Source organism: Cynoglossus semilaevis, chromosome Z (assembly GCF_000523025.1).
Source record: "Cynoglossus semilaevis isolate Cse_v1.0 chromosome Z, Cse_v1.0, whole genome shotgun sequence".
NCBI classification, from domain to species: domain Eukaryota; kingdom Metazoa; phylum Chordata; class Actinopteri; order Pleuronectiformes; family Cynoglossidae; genus Cynoglossus; species Cynoglossus semilaevis.
The window spans coordinates 14,119,190-14,137,559 of NC_024328.1; the positions used below are offsets into that span (position 1 = coordinate 14,119,190).

Genomic DNA, 18,370 nt, shown 5'->3' on the forward strand with positions numbered 1-18,370 from the left:
ATTAGTTCAAGATTCGTTCACGACTCCTTCATTTTACTGTTCGAGAGTCAAAGATCCGAATCAGTAAAAAGAGTCGGTCTTCCCATGACATGTTTTGGGACCACACGAAATACATGCGCTTCTTTTTTTTTTTTTTTACATTTTGACAAAACAAAAAACAAAAACAAACATGAATAAACGATTGCAATTTTATTCCACATTTTATTCTAAAATCTTATATTTAGCAAACCGTGACCAGAGAAGAAAAATATCCTCAAACAATAGGACAAAAATAAAATAAATACAGATTAGAGACAGATTAAATGCACATACGAATTAGAAGTATTAGAAATGCAATCCAATAACAATAATCTCGAAACAAAACAAAAAAAACCACGACTGACTCTAGAACTATACGTTCATCCTATTTTCTTGCAAATAATTCCGAATTAATTTACTATATTAAGAATTTTTATTAAGATTTTTTTTTAATTCTTCACAATCTTTAAAAAAACAAAAAACAAAAACAAATTACAGCCTGTTACTGAGAAAACAAAACAACAGTGTCTACATTGACTGATGACACTAAACTTACATTTTTTTTACTTTAAAATAAAACTGGGCTAAAAGCACTTTGACAGCAGCGGTTCCATCGCAGACACAAAAGTTTGATCGTGAACATTTGTACGTGACAGTGTGTGTGTGTGTGTGTGTGTTAGGAGTAAAAGGTCAGGACGCTCTGGTGGTTTCCTCGGACCAACAACATGGGTGGGACGTCTCTGGACAGGGTTTCCAACCAGGACATGTACAGAGCGCTGGACACCGTTCCCTTCCTCGCCAACGGCATGGTCCTTCAACAGAGGGAGGAAGGACGTTATCGTCATTTACCGCCGGTACCATTGATGATCGGGGTGAGTCTCGGTCCCCCTTTATCTACACTTTTCTACATCTGTGAGGCCATTATACAAAACATACTTCTGTAAACCAATCATTCCCAAAACTCAAGACTTTAACTGTTAACGTCAAAAGTTTGCGGGATGAAACTTTTTGAAAAACGCCTATTGGAGACAAACACAAGCAGACAGGATGGATGTGAGGCCCTTACATGACGATGAGCTTGGCGTTGCTGGAGTGTTCCTTCAGCAGCTCGTTCAGTCTGATCTGACGGCTGGTCTGGAAATTACATGCAGCACAAACGTGAACGGAAAACGGAACGGTTGAGTACAAGCAGAGTGCGGCACTACAAAAAAAACCTCCACCGACCTTGGCCTTATATAGTTCCAGTTCGTTGTCGGTGATCCTCCACGGCTCCTGGGCCTTCAGCCTCTCCGCAGCCTCCTGCTCCATGTCGTCTTCCTTCAGCCGGTACGGCTCGATCAGTCCCTTGAAAATCCGCTTACTGCGCAAATGGAAACAAAGATGTTCGTGACAGAAATACGATCAATGATAACTTCATTTAACAGTTCAAAGTAATGTGTATTTAAGGATGAATTAGTGGATATTACAGGAGGGAAATACATCTATAGGTGGCGCTTTGGCCCAGAAGCAATGTCTCATGTCATTGGTGTAGAACCCCAGGGTTCACCTCCTGGGCAAGATCGAATCCCGGTTAGGGCGGTTGGTACCTTCCAGTAGACTCACCACCCGCAGGAAGGTTTAGGGGTTTGGTACGGTGCAGTGTGATTTGGGTGGCGACTGCTGCCCCCGCGACCCGGTAACGGAAATACATCTAATTAACCAAATGTTTTATAAAGTCCCTGCAGTACCTGGGCAGACCCCTAAGGTGTCTGTTAACCCCATGTTGAAGACATGAATTTTAAGATGCTGATGCTAACTAACGCTAACTAAACACTGCTCTGGTTCATACTTGTCTTCCTTTGGTTTGGTGTTGATGTCTCCAAGGACGATGATGTCGGAGAAGTCGATCCTGAATCTGTTGAGCAACGTGGCCATCCTGATGGACGACAGAACAATGACAATAATAGACTTTAGTTCCATTTTTGTTTTCCCTCAAGTCTCCATGTTTCCGTGACGGATTGAGTTTCACTGTTAACTGTTCGCTCACACTCTGCGATCGTGGTCAATGCGGTTGATCTTCCCGCCGACAAAAACCCGGATCTGGCAGTCACCCCACTTACTCCTGTTGGTCAGCAGGTACGGAATCAGTAGAGTCAGACCTGGGAATAACACGGGGTCGGACCAGAAAAAACATATCAAAAACCAACAAGTCTTTAATTAGTTATAACGACATCTTTGAAACATTTGATCGTTTTTCTCGTGTTTTGTTTTTTCTTTCACATCACTGGTCAAAACTTGACTCTTTTGATACTTAAATTGATTATTATGATGTCAGGAATTAAGCCCCCGCCTCCCCCACCTCCGTCATCAAACAGCCACCAGACGTCGATGGTTCCTTTGCCCTGTTTTTTCTTGAACTGCTGACTGGACTCCAACAGCCGCTTCTCCGTCTGACTCAGAGGACCTTTGGTTTCTGCAGCTGATGTCACACACACAGGGTCACGGTTCAACAAAAAACAAAACAAAACTCCGATGTGTTTAGAAGGTGCGCTAGTTTTCCCGACAGTTACCTCTAATGATGAGGGGGCTGCTCTGGTTGCTGGTGGTTTTTGAAGGACAGGAGTCCGAGTCTGAGTCTTTGGCTTCACTGACTGATATCACCACCTGGTTATTGTTGCTGGCTGGTGGCTTCTCATTGGACAGCAGCAGCTCATCTGATGGTACAAACGTGAGAGAGTGTGTGTGAATATGCTGCGGTACCTGCTGGACATACAGGTGCAGTTGTGCAACGCACCTTGTCCCTGGATGTGAGAAATGTCCAGTCCCTCCGGCAGACGGAGGAGGACGACTCCGAAATGCAGGTCGAAGGCGTCACTGCGACAGAAAACAAGTAAACTGTAATCATTTACATGTGAAGGTCACGAGAGAAGCTAACACTCAAAACCCAATATTGACACGACAAAGACGCGAGTATTAAATCCGTCAAAAATACATTTGTGTTGAAATGTTCATTAACGGAGCTGCGTGAATTGATACAAGTGTTGATGTTACTGTCCTACAAGCTAACGCCCCTTTCGTTACATTTTCTAAAAGATATCGTAAAAGTATTTAAAATTAATGAAGCTAAAAAAAATCCTATCATTAGCATAGTCTGTAGGCAAACTACATAATTTTATTCGGGTTGTCGGATTGTCCCAGGTTAGCTGTTAGTTGTCCCCGCGATTAATCGTGATAATTTGTAACCGCTATTATTCATGACTGATTGCAATAAATCAGTCGACAACACAACAGAATATTTTCTTTATTATTTTGTCTGTATAACCTTGAAAATGGGAGCCGCTGTTTCCCAAAGACTGGGTCGCAACCCTCATGTGGGTCGCAAGTTTTTTTTTTTTTTTTTGGGTCGTCTCGCATCATGTTTTCCCAGGAGTTTACGAATAATGTCTATTGACTCGGGTCGCGAAGGTTTGTGACTTTTAAAATATGGGTCCCCAAAAAAAAGTAAAAAAAATGACAAGATGATATTAAATATTTATAGTTTTTAAAACACATTTGACAGTAGCTGTTTACATGTAACCGTACCACGGTCTACGTTCACGCGTAGTCTACGTGTCCACCCTTACTGTATGGTGTTGATGTAGATCTCCAAGTCTCTCATGTCGCCTTCCCTCCAGTTGTTCTTGAAACCCATCACCAACGTGTTTGGCTTCAGTCGTCCCAAACCAACGGCCTGAGAAACAAGATCCGGTTTGAACAAATCGGAAAACTCTTGAGCACTTTTAACACCCGTTCAGATCGTTTGTACCTGCAGTAGGAGCTGCGTTCCGTGTCTGAGGTTGTCGGAGAACACGGGGGTGTAGAAGGCCTTGATTCGCTTCGCGTTGAGCCAGCGCTGACAGCGAGCGTGATCCTGGAAAAACTCCTTGTAGTTCGGTCGACGGGAAACCTGAGTCACATCAACAACACGTGCTGTGACCAAATGTTAGAAATGTGCTAGCATGAAGTGAACTGTTTTTTAAAAATATTAAAATATTTTTTATCGCGACTTACCTTCTTGATGTGACCGCACACCATGAGACCCACGTTCTTGGTAAAGGAATAAACAAGTTGAAGCAGAGCTGGTCGAGAGTTTGGATAACCAGTCAGAACCAGACACTGCGGCCTGTTAAGGTGAAAACATGTCGTTAATCGCACACTGTTACGATTAAAAGTGAAAGAACAGATAAATTATTTAAGTTGATTTAACTTTATAACTTTATTATATCATTTAAGATTGTTCGACAAAGTTTCCGACTTTTATTGTTAGCATCTGAGGCACTGGTGCCACCTGAACCCAACAAACCAGTGGTGACTGCTCTGAACAAGTAGACGGGAAAACTCAGCCTCCTCTAAACTGTGATGATATGTCCTCCAACACTGCTGAATCATGGAGCAGCAGCGCCACATAGTGGTGACTGCAGGCACAACCATGATACAATAACAATAATATGATTGGCCACAAGAGGCCTAACCTCTCTCTTCCATTGGCCTATGACATTTAAACACACACCTGGGAAGCCGAAAACCACTCCGCTTACAGGTATAAAAATGCACATTACGGTTATTCTTGACTTTGCGTACTGGTAACTGTTGTATGAGATTTTCTTTAGTCTTCGTTTCATTTTGCTCGTTGGACCTGTTTGTTTTGGCGTTTTGTTATTAAACCGTCTACCGAATCGACCGTCTACCGGCGGTTTCATTCCCTGCCTAACCCTAACCTACGAGGCGATTTCTTCAATTTTGGTGCTGTGACTACAGGGAGAAGAAATTCTCCAAATTGGTGTCGTGCTTACGAACGAAGAACGGCCAAATCGTTCAACTGGTTCCGCGACCCGGATCGAAAAATAGCAAGATTTTTTCAGCAGGCTTCTGCTGCATGATGATTGGACAAACAATTTTTTTTATTATTGACGGCACTTTTGAAAATGACACCGGAGCTTTTTTCTGTCCCTTGTCGAGTGAGTGATGATTTTCACGTGTTCAAACTGTCAAAAATAAAAACATTATTTGTTTATAGCGCCATCTATATGTAAATAACCAGGTCTAAATCAGCTTCACCCGTTGACACACTGACAACTGCCCCCCCACGACTACAAAAACAGACTGACCTGAAGTTTTTCACGTGGTCCTCGACCACAGTCAGATTCAGACTGTGAATCAGAGCCTGGTTGTACATCAGCGCCTGAGTCGACGAACCCCAGTTGACATCTGCAAACAACAACAACACCATTCACGTTCTACAGCGTTCGGGGGATCATTTACAAAGTCGTCTAAAGTAGAAATGCGACGGCACTACGTCCTCACCGGGTTTCTTGTAGCTGACGTAGACGTAGAGAGCCAGAACGATGAGCAGAGTCACCAGAGCCGCCCACCAGTTGATGACAAACATCACCACGCAGCACAGGATCGCTCCGGCAAGAGACACCCACATGTTGTAATACTTGAAGCTGGGGCGCCACCCTGTGGTGGGAGTGTACAGTGAGATTTTAAAATTTAATCACAGAATGAAAAAAGTAATTCTTCAATAAACAATACACGTTGTATACAAATATTGATACATGACAATATCGTATCTATTTGACAGCATCGTATTGAATTTTTACTAACAATAGTATCGCAGTATATCTATATATATCGTAGTGTTGCCCCATATCGTGACAGTATAGTACAGTATAGTTACCTGGAGAGTTGGCGAGGGAAGCATGGAAGACGGAAAAGTTGATGAGAGCGTAGGAGGCCAGGAAGAAGTTGGAGATGATGGGAGCGATGATGTTCAGCTCAGCTATCAAGACGGTAACACAGAGATTGGAAAAAAAAAATTTCGAGCAAAATTTACAAGACGAGATCATGCAGAAACGAAAATTGAACTCAATTATACCCTACCCTACCGATGAGGATGAATGCCAGGCCGATGCCGAAGGTCAGGACGTAACCTCGGAGAGGCTCGTTGTTCTTCCCGTAGCCCTTTGCGAAAACTCCCAGTCCTGGATAGATGTTGTCTTTACACAGAGCCTATGGAGCGACAACGTGGAGGTCAGTCAACGAGTCAGTTGACGGTCGTTTGTGTCATTATCAACCGTTCGATTTCTGGGTTCTGACCTGGAAGACCTTGGGGGCACTGACCAATGAGGCCAGAGCCGAGGACAGGGTGGCGGAAAAAATCCCGGCTGAGATTAAAGGACCAAAGGCCGACACCAGACTCATCACCTAGAAGAACGTGAAAACAAACGTTGTTCAACCTTCCTTCCGTCGACAGGCAGATTAATAATCTAATCCTAGTTTTAGTCGTCGGAGATTAAGGCGATGTTTTTGTTAATCTGAGGGACTTCCTGTTGACTTTTGATGACGATGACAGACTCGGACGGAGCCACAGTTTTGTTACACAAATGGATCGGTTTGAATGGCTCTCACTCTCGCCGCCTCAGAGACCGAGAAAAACCAAAAGTTAGCATCGTTAATTCGGAGTGACCTTTCGAGTTAAAAGCAACAAAACGTGGCCATTAAAAAAGAAAAGAACAGCGAGTGTCAGTGGGAACGAACAAGACTTTGTATCTGTTCGAACGTCTACACACGCATGTGTGTGTGTGTGTGTGTGTGTGTGTGTGTGTGTGTGTGTAGGTGGATGTTGTCAATGCTCTCATTCAGCTTTGTCTCCGGCCAGAGAAAACCTTGTGATTCAAAACAACAGTCACCATTATCACTGTTACACACACACACACACTTGTCCATCTTTTGATTTACACTCAGAGTCCGTGACAGATTTGTACTTTTAACACTTTTTTTCCTCTCAAAACCTTCGTCCCAATTTTTCATAATTCCAATATAATAATGGCTAAAAAGTATAATATAAATATATATTTGTATATATATGTATATGTACAAATATAGTAATTTTATATTTACTATAATACGTTTAAAGCAGCGATCCCCGGGTTTAAATTCTCGTTACTCGTGGTTGTTTTGACGTATGCCGACGACTGTGTTGTGTTCTGATGTGACGTCACCACCGTCACCGTCACCGTGTGGGCGTTCGAGTTAGCGTCACACCGTAGTATGCGACACACGTTCTTCGACATTCTGATGAGGCAAAGAAAAAAACACCCACGGAATTAAAATGTCCCTTTTTCGGTCGCTTGACTACGTACAACCACAACATATGCGGTGGCTCCAGTAGTTACCAGAGACGTAAACGTCGTTAGCTAACCCTAACTCGTCGGTTTGATCAGTCGGCGTGTCAGTCACCTGGAAGTTGTTCATCAGGCCGTACTGACACCCGCCCTCCTTGCAGATGGAGAAGTCGTATCCCAGAGTGCAGGCAGCGTCGGTGCAGTTGACCGTGTCGATGACCGTGTCGTTGTGGTCTCCGGTTGCGTCCCTTACGATACAGGACCCTGACGACAGAGAGCAGGGCTTGAATGTTGCTAACTTGAATGCAGCTAGCGTTAATGCTAGTATAGAACATTAACCTGTTGAGATGGCAACAGCCACGTATGTGACTCCCGTTATGAGGATGGCCAACAGGGTTCCTTTAGGTATTGCAGACTGAGGGTCCTGACATTGAAAAAAGCAAATGTTTTAGAAGAAGAAAAAGTTGGAACATTTTAAGGATGTCCAACTGAAGCAGCTGGAGGGATGACATCGTAGACTGTTAGCACAGGCTATAGGCTATATTCATTCCAAATGAAAATGGCAGCAGTATATTTAAATGTCTTCATTTCCCTGGACTGAAATCAACGGAACTACTGAAGGGACAGCAGGGGGCGACAAAACTTATCAACAAATCCTCTCATGAAAAGACGAACTTACCGCAAGGTCTCCGGAGATATTAGCTCCGGCCAAAATCCCAGTGGCTGCTGGGAAGAAGATGGCAAAGACAGAAAAAAATGTCTCGTCGTTCCTAAAGTCCGGACCGAGGTTCTCGATGAAGATCGCAGCTGCAAGTGAGAAAGTTCAATGTTGTTGACTTTAACGCAGGCGACAAAAATATTGGGAAGGAAAAGCTGCGGACTTACTTTTGTAGCCAAAAAATCCTTTGGGCTCTTTACTTTCTGTTGGCATGAATGTCCCGATGAAATAGTTAGCGATAGCTCCAAGCAGGATGATCAAAAGGACAATTTGAGCCTGATGAATAGACGGATAGAAGGAAGTTAAAGAATTTCAACGAGAATATCGAGTCTTTGATGTAGGTCGCCTTGGCAAAATAAAAGAAAGTTGCATCTACAGTTCTACTCGTAGTACAGATTAGTGATGTGTCGTTCGCAAGTGATTCGTTCAAAATGAACAAGTCTTTCATATGACTCGTGACTCCCGAGTCACGAGTTCATATTGAACTCACGAATCACTCACAAATCACTCACTGCGAACTAATCTTTCACTACGAACGAATCTTTTGCTGTGAACAAATCTTTCGCTGTGAACGAATCTTTTGCTGTGAACTTATCTTTCACTGTGAACGAATCTTTCACTGTGAACGAATCTTTTGTTGTGACCTAATCTTTCGCTGTGAACGAATCTTTCACTCTGAACGAATCTGTTGGTGTGAACTAATCTTTCACTGTGAACGAATCTTTTGTTGTGACCTAATCTTTCGCTGTGAACGAATCTTTCACTCTGAACGAATCTGTTGGTGTGAACTAATCTTTCACTGTGAACGAATCTTTTGTTGTGACCTAATCTTTCGCTGTGAACGAATCTTTTGCTATGAACAAATCTTTCGCTGTGAACGAACGATATACGCTTTATATTTGTAATACAGAGGCGGAAAAAAAAATTTTAGACCATTGTTTTTTAACACCTTTGCTTCCCACTCCATCCCAGCCACGGAGATGCCCAACAGCAGGATGACGGTCAGAGTCCCGACGATTCTGATGTCATTTAGTTCGTCAGTCATCAGGGCGTCGACATCCTGCGATCAATAAACCAGAAAGAACTGAGATCAGTACTGGAGTTGGCGTCTCCCTGGTGGACAGTTCAGAGGATGGACAGTCTTACATTCAGCATTTCCACAACCGTCTCGGCGAAGCCTACGACGTACATGGCCACAGCCACGGCGTTGGCAAAGGCAAAGATCAGACCGATGGAGCCCCCAAACTCTGGTCCCAGACTCCTGGAGATCAGGTAGTAAGCGCCCCCTGGACAGACCCGGAACAGGCTGTAAATCGTGAAATACTTTCTCATTTGAAGACCAGATAAAACCTTCTCTGGAGTTTCCCACTCGTAATTGGACACTTTCTGGGTCAGTTGACTAAGTTTAGAGGTCAAAGGTCACATTTATAGCAGAACAGCATATTCTGGGGACCCATATTTTAAAAGTCAGAAAACTTCGCGATCCAAGTCAATAGACATTATTCGTAAACTCTTGAGAAACATGATGCGAGACGACCCCCCAAAAATATTTCTCTTGCGACCCACTTGAGGGTCGCGACCCAGTCTTTAGGAAACAATGTTTTATAGGAACCTTTAAAAGTAGTAAGAACTGTGACATAAAGTACTAGCCACTAGGGGTGCAATCAAGTTTTTTGATCTCCTGTAAAAGTATAAATTACTTTTCTATGCAGTTTTTTCATTGTTCTCCAGTAAAATATTTCAAATACCGCTTCACTCCTACCTCCTCGTACGAATCCGTTGGTTGCTATAGCGGAGGTGGACAGACCAGTGATGGTGGTCACCACGGTGGCCATCAGAATGATTGCAATGGTCAGTCCTGTCGGAAATATACACGTAAAAATTAAGAGACCTTCAAAGAAGAGATGCCTTCACACATGTACGATTATTGATTTATCCTTAGCTACTGATAGGCTGATCAGGCAGCTAATGTCGTGGCTTAGCGATAGGAATCCTGACCATTTAGAATATTCTGGATGGGATTCGATCTTAGGATACGTGACTCAAACACACCCAGCGACCTGATGCTGGTGTAAAAAAAATGGTACGCAGGTTGAAAACGATACCTGTCGTGGCCCATCACGTAGCACAGACAACAGGTCTTAAATCCCTGGAGCCCATCCTTAAAGTCCAGCTTTACCTTCGATGAATGCGTACGTACCAATTCCGGCCTGTCCAACAATCCAAGACATCCGGATGAAGAGCATCACGCCCCAGATGTTCAGCATGCAGCGAATCTTCAACAACGAGAAGCACAAAAGGTTACGAACCCCCGGATGGAAAATCCGGGTTACAACAGTTGGATGTCTTTACTGGTCAACACTCCAATTAACCACCGAGACACTGGACCATCGCACTAACCAGGACTCCTTTCACCCATCCAAACTTGACAGTTCCCCCCTTGGCCTCCTTTGCTGCAGCTTCCTCCGCGGCAGACGGCTCTTCCCCATTCGCCAAACCGTCTTCGAAAGGATCCTGATATTTATATAAAAAAAAGATACGTTTTTGAGTGCAGGGTTTTATGAAAAAAATAAATGTTAGCATCATCTTGCTACAAGTTTGAAAATCTTCAAACAATTATTGATAATAAACAGCGCCACACAGATGGATTTATGCTCTTGCCTTACAGCATAAATGTCACAGGTTTGATCCCGGAATTGGCAGATGGCGACTGTGTTTCTGTATGAAGTTTTCATGTTTCCCCATTGTTTTTTTTACTAAGTATTACATTTCATCGGAAACTCGCAGATGGGGGGTTGGGTTAGTCGGTCACTCTAAGTCAGTGTTTCCCAAACTTTTTTTTTCTGGGGACACAAATTTTCAAAATCGCAAAACTTCGCCACCCGAGTCAATAGACGTGATTCGTAAACTCCTGGGAAACATGATGCGAGATGACTCAAAAAAAAAAGCTCTTGCGACTCGCCCAAGGGGTCGTGACCCTGGTGGACCAGGATGCAAATGAAAATGTGAATGGATGTTTGTTTCTGTATGTGGCCCAGTCTGTAGCTCAGATACATGACTGTTGAAGTACAGTGTAGTAACAGAATACACGTCAGGAAGAGTGGGTCGGAGACGCCGGCTCTGTCCTGAGAGGCAGCATTGTGTGTGTGTGTGTGTGTGTGTGTGACGTACCACAACATACGTCTTTATTGTCTTAATGTGGAGACTGTGACGTTTGATGTCACTCACCCCTCCCTCCCCCCGGCCTCGCCCTCACAAATACCTCACTCCCTGTCACTGATGTTGGGCTCTCGAGTCTTTACTAATGTCAACCCAACAAACGTCAAACAAACAAAAATCAACATCAAAAAGCAACTTGACATGTCTTGGTTTCTAGGAAAAAGTTTCATCTCAAATCTCATCCAGTTCTGAGAAGAAGAAGTAGAATTTTTTATTTATTTTCTAGAAAGCCTTCCGGGAAACTGAGACAGTCCAGTTGCCTTGACGACAGAGAAAAATTAGAAGGAAGCAACGGCAATAGTTGAAGCTCAGCTTCTAACTATAAATGTTATGAAGTAAATATTCGAATATCTACAGGTTGCAGTAAAATGTACCTCAACTTGATTGACCGTTTTATGTAGTTTCTTTAGAATCTGCGGCCTCTCACGTCAGAAATTCTGATATAATTTTTGTTCTTAAACATTCTGTAGCTTCTGTAGCAATATACTGTCAATTATTGAATTTCGCAATTGTTTGGTTTCGGTTGTTAAAATGATCAACTTCTGTTAGTAGGTTGGATGTTTTTAGTATCGTTAACTTTCATCGTCAGGAGCAGAAGTTGTACTTAAATCTGACCAATTAACTCCGCTGTAAACCTGATTGGATGAAATCACGAATTATCGGTATCTTGAAAAAAAAAAAAGAAAGAAAATATTGCGCGTCCTTAATTGTAAATATTTGTGTTCGTAACCCGGATTTTAGTTCGTTTGGTGAGTTAATGCTCACTTCAGTTCGGGATTAGTGTTACAGATCGGTAAAATGTCGTTACTTTATCCAGCTCATCGTGCAGCTCCGACAGGGACGGCCTGGTCAACTTCTCTCCGAAGGGCGCCAAGCTCTGCCGGTAGAACTCGATGTTGGGAACCGCGTCGATGGTGTTGTGTCCGAAGGTCCTCATGTAGTAGGTGTTGGAGTGGGTGTCGGAGATGTGAGTGTGTCCCGTGCCCGTGGAATGAAGGCTGACCGAGTCGCTTTTCGCCGTGTCGGGCTCGTGGAAGACGTCCGGCGGGAGACCGATGTCCCCGGCACTGCCCAGCGGTCCCGGATCGGAGAAACCCACCACCTTGAGCCGACCTTTGGACTCATCGGGCGCAGGTTTGGACGCGTCGCCGGCGGCCGGTGTGGCCACGGCTTCGGTCACGACATCCACCTGGAAGCGGCTCTGCGATGAGCCGCCGCCCCGCAGAGAGGGTTTCTGACCCGACATGTCGGCCAGGGTCCCGGGAGAATCACTGTGGTCACTGCAGCTGGACGGTTACAGTGTGGAGAGGAGGGCCATGGAGGAGCAGGAGGTCCAGAGAGGAGTCACAGAGGAGCACGAGAGAGGAGAGGAGAGAGACTGACCGTCAGCTAGTCCACTGCTGCCCTGTGCCAAGCTGCTGGTACTGGATGCGCCAGGACGTGGAGCAAACCCTCGTGCGTAATGGGCAACCATCCCTCCCTGCTTACCCCCCCTCTCCTCACACACTCAAACGCTTTATTGTTATCACTTTTGTTCTCCCACCCTCAGAAATCCAGAGACATCCCAGCGTGTCAGGGACCAGGAGGTGGAGGATGATGAGGAATCATACTGTGTCCAACCTTGGCTCGCGCCCCATGACGCATCTGATTTGATGTGACACTTTTTTTTTCAAACTTCAGATCAGTTCGTTTTCGTCTTTGTGTCCCTGGTATTTTTTTACGCGTTGTTTCCCAAAAACTGGGTGGCGACCCTCAGGTCGCAAGAGATTTTTTTTTTTGGGGGGGGGGGGGGTCGTCTCGTATCATGTTACCCAGGAGTTTCCAAATAATGTCTATTGACTTTTAAAATATGGGTCTCCCAGAAAAAAAGTTCAGGAAACACTGACGCAACAAACGTTTTTTTGTTACGTTAATATGGTGTTTAAGAGTTTAGGAATTTACCAAGTTCAGTAAATGTCTCACGCAGGGCAGTAGCCAATACAAAATGTGCATTTGAGTCCAGGAAATGTTTTTTCTCTGTGTAAACAATTAGCTTCTTTAGCGTCAGTCGCGGCTAACACTAGCCTTTGTAGATTTTTAAAAAAAATTTTTTTCTTATAAATCCTGACTGTTTTACGTCTATGTGGGATGCTCACATGACCCACACAGCAGTACGCGTGCTTGTGTGCACGTGCGTGCGTGCGTGCTTCATTATCATACTGTGAACAACGGCCACTGTCTCCGTCCAACTGTCCATGCTGGGAGCGAAACAGTGGACAATGAAAACAATGAGAGGACGAGAGGAACCGGTCTAACAATGTCCACCTTCAGTGAAGAGTCGGACTGAAGTACGACAGTCGCAGTGAGTGGACGCTGTCGATGATGGAGTTCAAGGTTTACTTTTAAAAATGTCTTTAGATACATTTGAATGGAAATTAAATTTAAAAAAAAATTAAAAATAACGGTGGAATCTAAAATGCTCTCAAACAAATTCCAAACTTCATTAAAAATTATTATTATTATTATTATTATTATTATTATTATTAATTATTTCATTAAAAATTCCCTTGGAAACGAATATCTAAAAAAAAGTTTTTTGCGAACTACTATTAATAAGTTTGTACCATGTCGGTAAAAAAAAAAATCAGGAGAATTTTTTTTTCACTGTACACTGACACCCAGTGACGAACACGGAAACTGCAGGACCTCTGACACAATTCACTTAGAAAATTATAGGATAAAAAAAATTGGCCATTGGCTTCAATTATTATTGTTATTATTATATAAGTAATTTTTTTTAATCTTGAAGAGAATCACAGACAGGTTTGAAAATACTGTGTTTGTACCTGGAAAATGTAAAAGTACACATACTTTGAGTTAGTACTTCAGCGCATTTTTTTAAATTCTCGGACAAAAATAAAACAACATTTCCTAGTGTGTATCTGTGGATAATTCAGTATTTACAGAATCACAGTGATGCTGGTCTGTTGTAACAGTCGAATAAGTCCCTGCTTCCCAAATTGCTCTTCAGCGCCCTCTATGGAGCCCCCGTCCGCTTCAATTCATTAGCAACAGTTGCTACAAAACTCCACTGTAAATCCAAAACGTAAATTCTCGCTGAAAAAAATCACGCAATTTTTCCCACGGTAGGACAAAAGTCGACATTCGAATAAGTCGTTCTTTACGAAGTTTCTTCTTCTTCAGTCACAGTTTTCCAAAAACAGTATATTTGTAACATCTGCTCACGCACCCACGACATGTATTTACAGGATATTTACACTCTGGTTTTTAGTTCACTTTCAGGCCGCTTCATCCAACAGCCTCTGAAGATTCTTCTGCACCTGCAGGGGGAGACAACGTGCGAGGTGAGTCACTGTTGAACTGAGTACAGTACAGTATATATCTGTGATTTCCAAACTTATTTTGAGCCACGACACGTATTTTCCAATAGCAAAACACACGCCACACCACCGAACAAAAATCTCACAAAACGTTTGCGTAATGAAATAAAATAATCGTCTAGTTTTAATTTACTAAAATCTTAGCCTGTTTAGTTGAAGACAACTCTGATATACTCGCAGGAATTGAAGAAAGACGATTCTTCAAAGGCGCTGATTCTCCTTTTTTTACTTTGCATAACCATCTGCTGCCACCTAGTGGATGAGTATTCAATTGTTCTGCCTGTCACTTTTAGCAGAAATTGGATCATTTCTGCATTATCCTTATAGTCTCTCACGGCCCACTAGTGGGCGCTGATTGTATGTGTGCGTGGGGGAGTATGTGGGGGGTGGGAGACATATCATTATGTCGCACTGACGTCATGATGGCCTAGCGCTGAGATCTTCTTACAGGCGACATTGTTGCTTCTCTGTGAACTGATCGCTGACTCTAAATGTTTCATTAACAGCAACAAGCGTCTAGTTTCACTGTGGAAACTATGGACATACAGCGAGGCGTGGGAAAACTTTTGGTGTTCGTGAGAACAAAGATAAATGATGTATAAAAGTCGTGCATAGAGGCTAAAAATGCTGAAAACGCTTTTAGCGTCTGCTACGCCATCTATTGGTGAAATGCGGGAATTGCAGGGAAAAATATAATTTGGACAAATTTTGCCTGGCCAAAATCTGGCCCTCGGACCTTAGTTTGCCCATGCCTGACGTAGACTTGACCAGAACCACTGACCTTCTCCAGCTTCATCAGGTTGATGGTCAGGAGTTCGGAGAAAAACTTTGTGTTCAGGTCGGAGTTGCTCCGCAGGAAGTCACTCCTGGGCGGGAAAAAGACAACATCAGCGAGATACAACATCTGATTGACGAGACAACGGTTTGTACGTTTGAACGAAAGGTTTTTCAACAGGAGGTCTGCGGACCAAATGTCGTTGGATTGTTGGTCCAATGATTTTTGACATAAATTGTAAATTTTGTTTTGTGTTGTGTGTTTTCCAGGACCATAAGGACCCGTTTCCAGGTCATGGACTCACTCTCTGTGGTGGGTGAACTCTACGACGGAGCCCAGTGTGGACAGAGTCTCCTCCAAAGACACGATCTTGAAGGCAAGGTAACAAGAAGACAAGACCAGGACGCACACTCTGAGGACAGACACACACAGACACAGTGTCAATAATGGAGGTCAATGGATCAGAAACGTGACCGGTGTCCGTGAACCTACAGGACCATGTAGACGAACAGCAACGTGTTGAGGGAAACTGTTCTGAGGATCCTGTTGTCGATCACTTCCTCGGAGTCTGTGACGGGAAAAACAGACGGAAAAGTCAAAACGTCTACGGACACGACGTCCATCTCACACTATCGTTTGGTTTCTACCCTCCCTCCGACCATCTCCAACTCCTCCAACACTACATCCTTAAAACTAAGGGTGTCAAACATACGGCTCACGGGCCAAAACCGGCCCACTAGGAGGTTCAATCCGGCCCGCTTAATGAAATTTTTTGAGTTTGACATTCCTGGTCTATGAGGTCTTCCTCTTTTTTTCTGGGTCACCAACCAGAGATTTTTATTTTTTTGGGGGGTTGTCTCGCATCATGTTTCCCAGGAGTTTACGAATAACGTCTATCGACTTGGGTCGCGAAGGTTTGCGACTTTTAAAATATGGGTCCCCCGGAAAAAAAAAATTTGGGAAACATTGTCTCTAAACCATCCATCATAGCAGGTCTCACTACCGTTCTTCAAAGAAATCCGTCTTTAAACACAGTTGCTGAAGAAAGTTGCTGTTGTTGTTACCTGCAGATTTGGTCTCATTCTGGTTCTGGTCCAGTGTCTGCTGGTTGGTCTGGTGCTTTTGTTGCTGGTTGTTGTTGTTGTTCACCAGATGTGTAGGAGAGGCCACTCGGTCCATGTGGTTCAACACTTCTAGGAATGGCGCCACAGGGAATTCTGCGGCAGCGGGAAACGGGCGTGTTTTATAGGAGCTTCCATTGATGTCTCCTTTGATTAATTAGTCTCAACTTAATTAGTTAATTAGTCATAAAAATAAATCACCATGACCCCCCTGCATTGACCCTGCACCCCCTCTGAGGGCCACACACCCCACTTTGGGAATCTTTGCGTTAATGTAATGTGTCCTAACAAATATCAACTTCTAAATAATTGTCATTTTAGAATATTCCCCCTCGTTGATTCATTTTTGTCCATTAATGACGTCTTTGCTAAATGAACGTAGCCGGACCTGCTAGCTTCTCGTAGTCGGGCGTTTGAGAGTCGGAGCTGCTGCTCTCCTCCAACTCCTGCCTCCTCTGCCTCACGGCTCCGTCCAGGTCACTGAGGTCACCTGGAAAACTCTACGCACGCACACGCACACACATTAGCTAGTTAGCTGTTAGCTGAGTTAGCTGTTAGCTGAGTTAGCTGCGGTCCCAATCTCACTGGGTGAATGTTGACCTACCATAGGAAAGCAAGGGCCTAGCGGTGACCTCTGACCTCGGAAACTGCTTTCTGCGGAGGATGGAATCGGACTGCTGCAGGGACTCTTCTCCTGTGGAGAATATATGTTACGTATTCCATTAGTTTGTGATTCGATATTGCCATATTGTAGTATATATTGAAATATTTGTAAACGCGATAAAGCTAGGGACAAAGCGTTAAAATGACGAAAAATATCGAGATATTACTTTTAGTCCATATCGTCCAACCCTGTGATTGGAAAACAAGTTTTCTGGAAATTTCCACATGTACTACTTGAACTTACCTCCAGGTGGAGGCAGACTGACATCAGGACTTTGTAGGTGTTGTCTCTGGCCAGCAGGGACACGAATACGTACTGTGACAGAAAGACAACAACATGAATGATTTAAGGAGAATGTTTTTTAAAACCCCAGAGGGGGCGAAGGAAGTCGGGAGGGCGGGAGGGGTCGCTCTCTCACCCTGTCATTTTCCGTGGCGATGACCAGAGCGTTTGGCACCAGGATTGCGGTTTTGGTTTTCTTGATCTGAATGACGGACACTACTGGGATGGCAATCTGGGAGGGACAAACACCAGGACATACAGTTAGAGACCATCAAATCTATGGTTCGCATACCGATGGTGGTACAGAAGGAAATGGGATTCATTTTAATATATTTACAGTATATTAGATTTTAAATATTATTGTTATTATTTAAGTTTTTGTATTTGTTTGTATTTTTTTGAATTTTCAAAATTCATCAAGTGGGCCATATGGAACACTCTAGCGGGCCAGTTTTGGCCCACGGGCCCTATGTTTGACACCCCTGCCTTAGCTTATCTGTGCTTAATTTGGCTATTTGCGATTTATCTGATCTTAGCCTAGCCTAGCCTAGCATAGCCTAGCTTGGACAGGGGAATATGCACGCTGAGTTGAACGCTCAGGGGCCACAGTGGACTCCGTCGCTGCCTACCTTTGTGTCCTTGCCAAACACCTTTGAGTGGAAGCAGATCCAGTGGTCTGAGACGAACATCCGTCCCTGGTAGAGGATGTCCTTCTGCAGAGCGCAGGTGTAACCTGTAATACCGCAAAATACTGTATGTTAAAAAATACACAACACAATATACTGGTACAATGTACAATAATGTGCGGTATAGCATATACTGTAGTATTGTTAATATAGATATTTGTATGTAGTATTTTTTTTCCCTTTGTAGTTTTATGTCTTGTATATTTGCACAGAGAACACAGCGAACTCTGAACAGACCATGTGACCTGAGAGAAAAAAATATCTCTCTATTTATTTGATTTAATTATTTACTAAGTCGAAGGGCAAAGGTCACATCTGAAGGGCAACTAGGGGCAAACAAAGTGGGGTGGGGGGGGGGGTTG

The 18,370-nt window shown here is 43.6% G+C and overlaps 2 protein-coding genes across 3 annotated transcripts in view; both read right to left on the bottom strand.

Moving 5' to 3' along the window:
- Nucleotides 1–173: 173 nt before the first annotated feature.
- Nucleotides 174–12,497, bottom strand: LOC103397992 (solute carrier family 12 member 2). Of its 2 annotated transcripts, none has more exons than XM_008336462.3 (26): nt 11,909–12,497; nt 10,282–10,395; nt 10,082–10,157; nt 9,644–9,739; nt 9,028–9,167; nt 8,831–8,941; nt 8,049–8,157; nt 7,843–7,970; nt 7,503–7,587; nt 7,279–7,427; nt 6,136–6,243; nt 5,925–6,048; nt 5,717–5,818; nt 5,341–5,496; nt 5,145–5,244; nt 4,048–4,159; nt 3,803–3,943; nt 3,621–3,727; nt 2,792–2,871; nt 2,568–2,711; nt 2,357–2,476; nt 2,045–2,156; nt 1,847–1,933; nt 1,243–1,378; nt 1,085–1,152; nt 174–830 (listed from the first exon to the last, which is right to left on the bottom strand). In XM_008336462.3, the coding sequence occupies exons 1-26, from the start codon at nt 12,344–12,346 to the stop codon at nt 695–697; spliced, it is 3,279 nt and encodes a 1,092-aa protein (XP_008334684.1). In that variant the 5' UTR covers nt 12,347–12,497; the 3' UTR covers nt 174–694. The 2 variants fall into 2 exon arrangements, with proteins under 2 accessions (XP_008334684.1, XP_016898719.1); XM_017043230.2 differs by having other exon boundaries at nt 9,028–9,187; nt 11,909–12,011.
- A 1,346-nt stretch (nt 12,498–13,843) lies between these two features.
- Nucleotides 13,844–18,370, bottom strand: part of gramd2b (GRAM domain containing 2B) — a 7,512-nt gene continuing 2,985 nt past the window's right edge. The window contains exons 5-14 of the mRNA XM_008336463.3: nt 17,952–18,055; nt 17,459–17,554; nt 17,284–17,355; nt 16,981–17,070; nt 16,765–16,876; nt 16,320–16,472; nt 15,748–15,823; nt 15,560–15,667; nt 15,262–15,346; nt 13,844–14,420 (exon numbers count right to left, since the gene is read on the bottom strand). Of these exons, the coding sequence (XP_008334685.1) occupies nt 14,379–14,420; nt 15,262–15,346; nt 15,560–15,667; nt 15,748–15,823; nt 16,320–16,472; nt 16,765–16,876; nt 16,981–17,070; nt 17,284–17,355; nt 17,459–17,554; nt 17,952–18,055 (938 nt within the window). The 3' untranslated portion in view covers nt 13,844–14,378. The remainder of the gene's footprint in view (nt 14,421–15,261; nt 15,347–15,559; nt 15,668–15,747; nt 15,824–16,319; nt 16,473–16,764; nt 16,877–16,980; nt 17,071–17,283; nt 17,356–17,458; nt 17,555–17,951; nt 18,056–18,370) is intronic.

Excerpts from the sequence above, each read along its gene's own strand:
- LOC103397992 (XM_008336462.3), bottom strand. The coding sequence starts at position 12,346 with ATGTCGGGTCAGAAACCCTCTCTGCGGGGCGGCGGCTCATCGCAGAGC. Across the intron at positions 7,588-7,842 it reads ATATCTCCGGAGACCTTGCG|GACCCTCAGTCTGCAATACC; the intron begins GTAAGTTCGTCT and ends TTTCAATGTCAG. Across the intron at positions 1,153-1,242 it reads TGGAACTATATAAGGCCAAG|ACCAGCCGTCAGATCAGACT; the intron begins GTCGGTGGAGGT and ends TGTAATTTCCAG.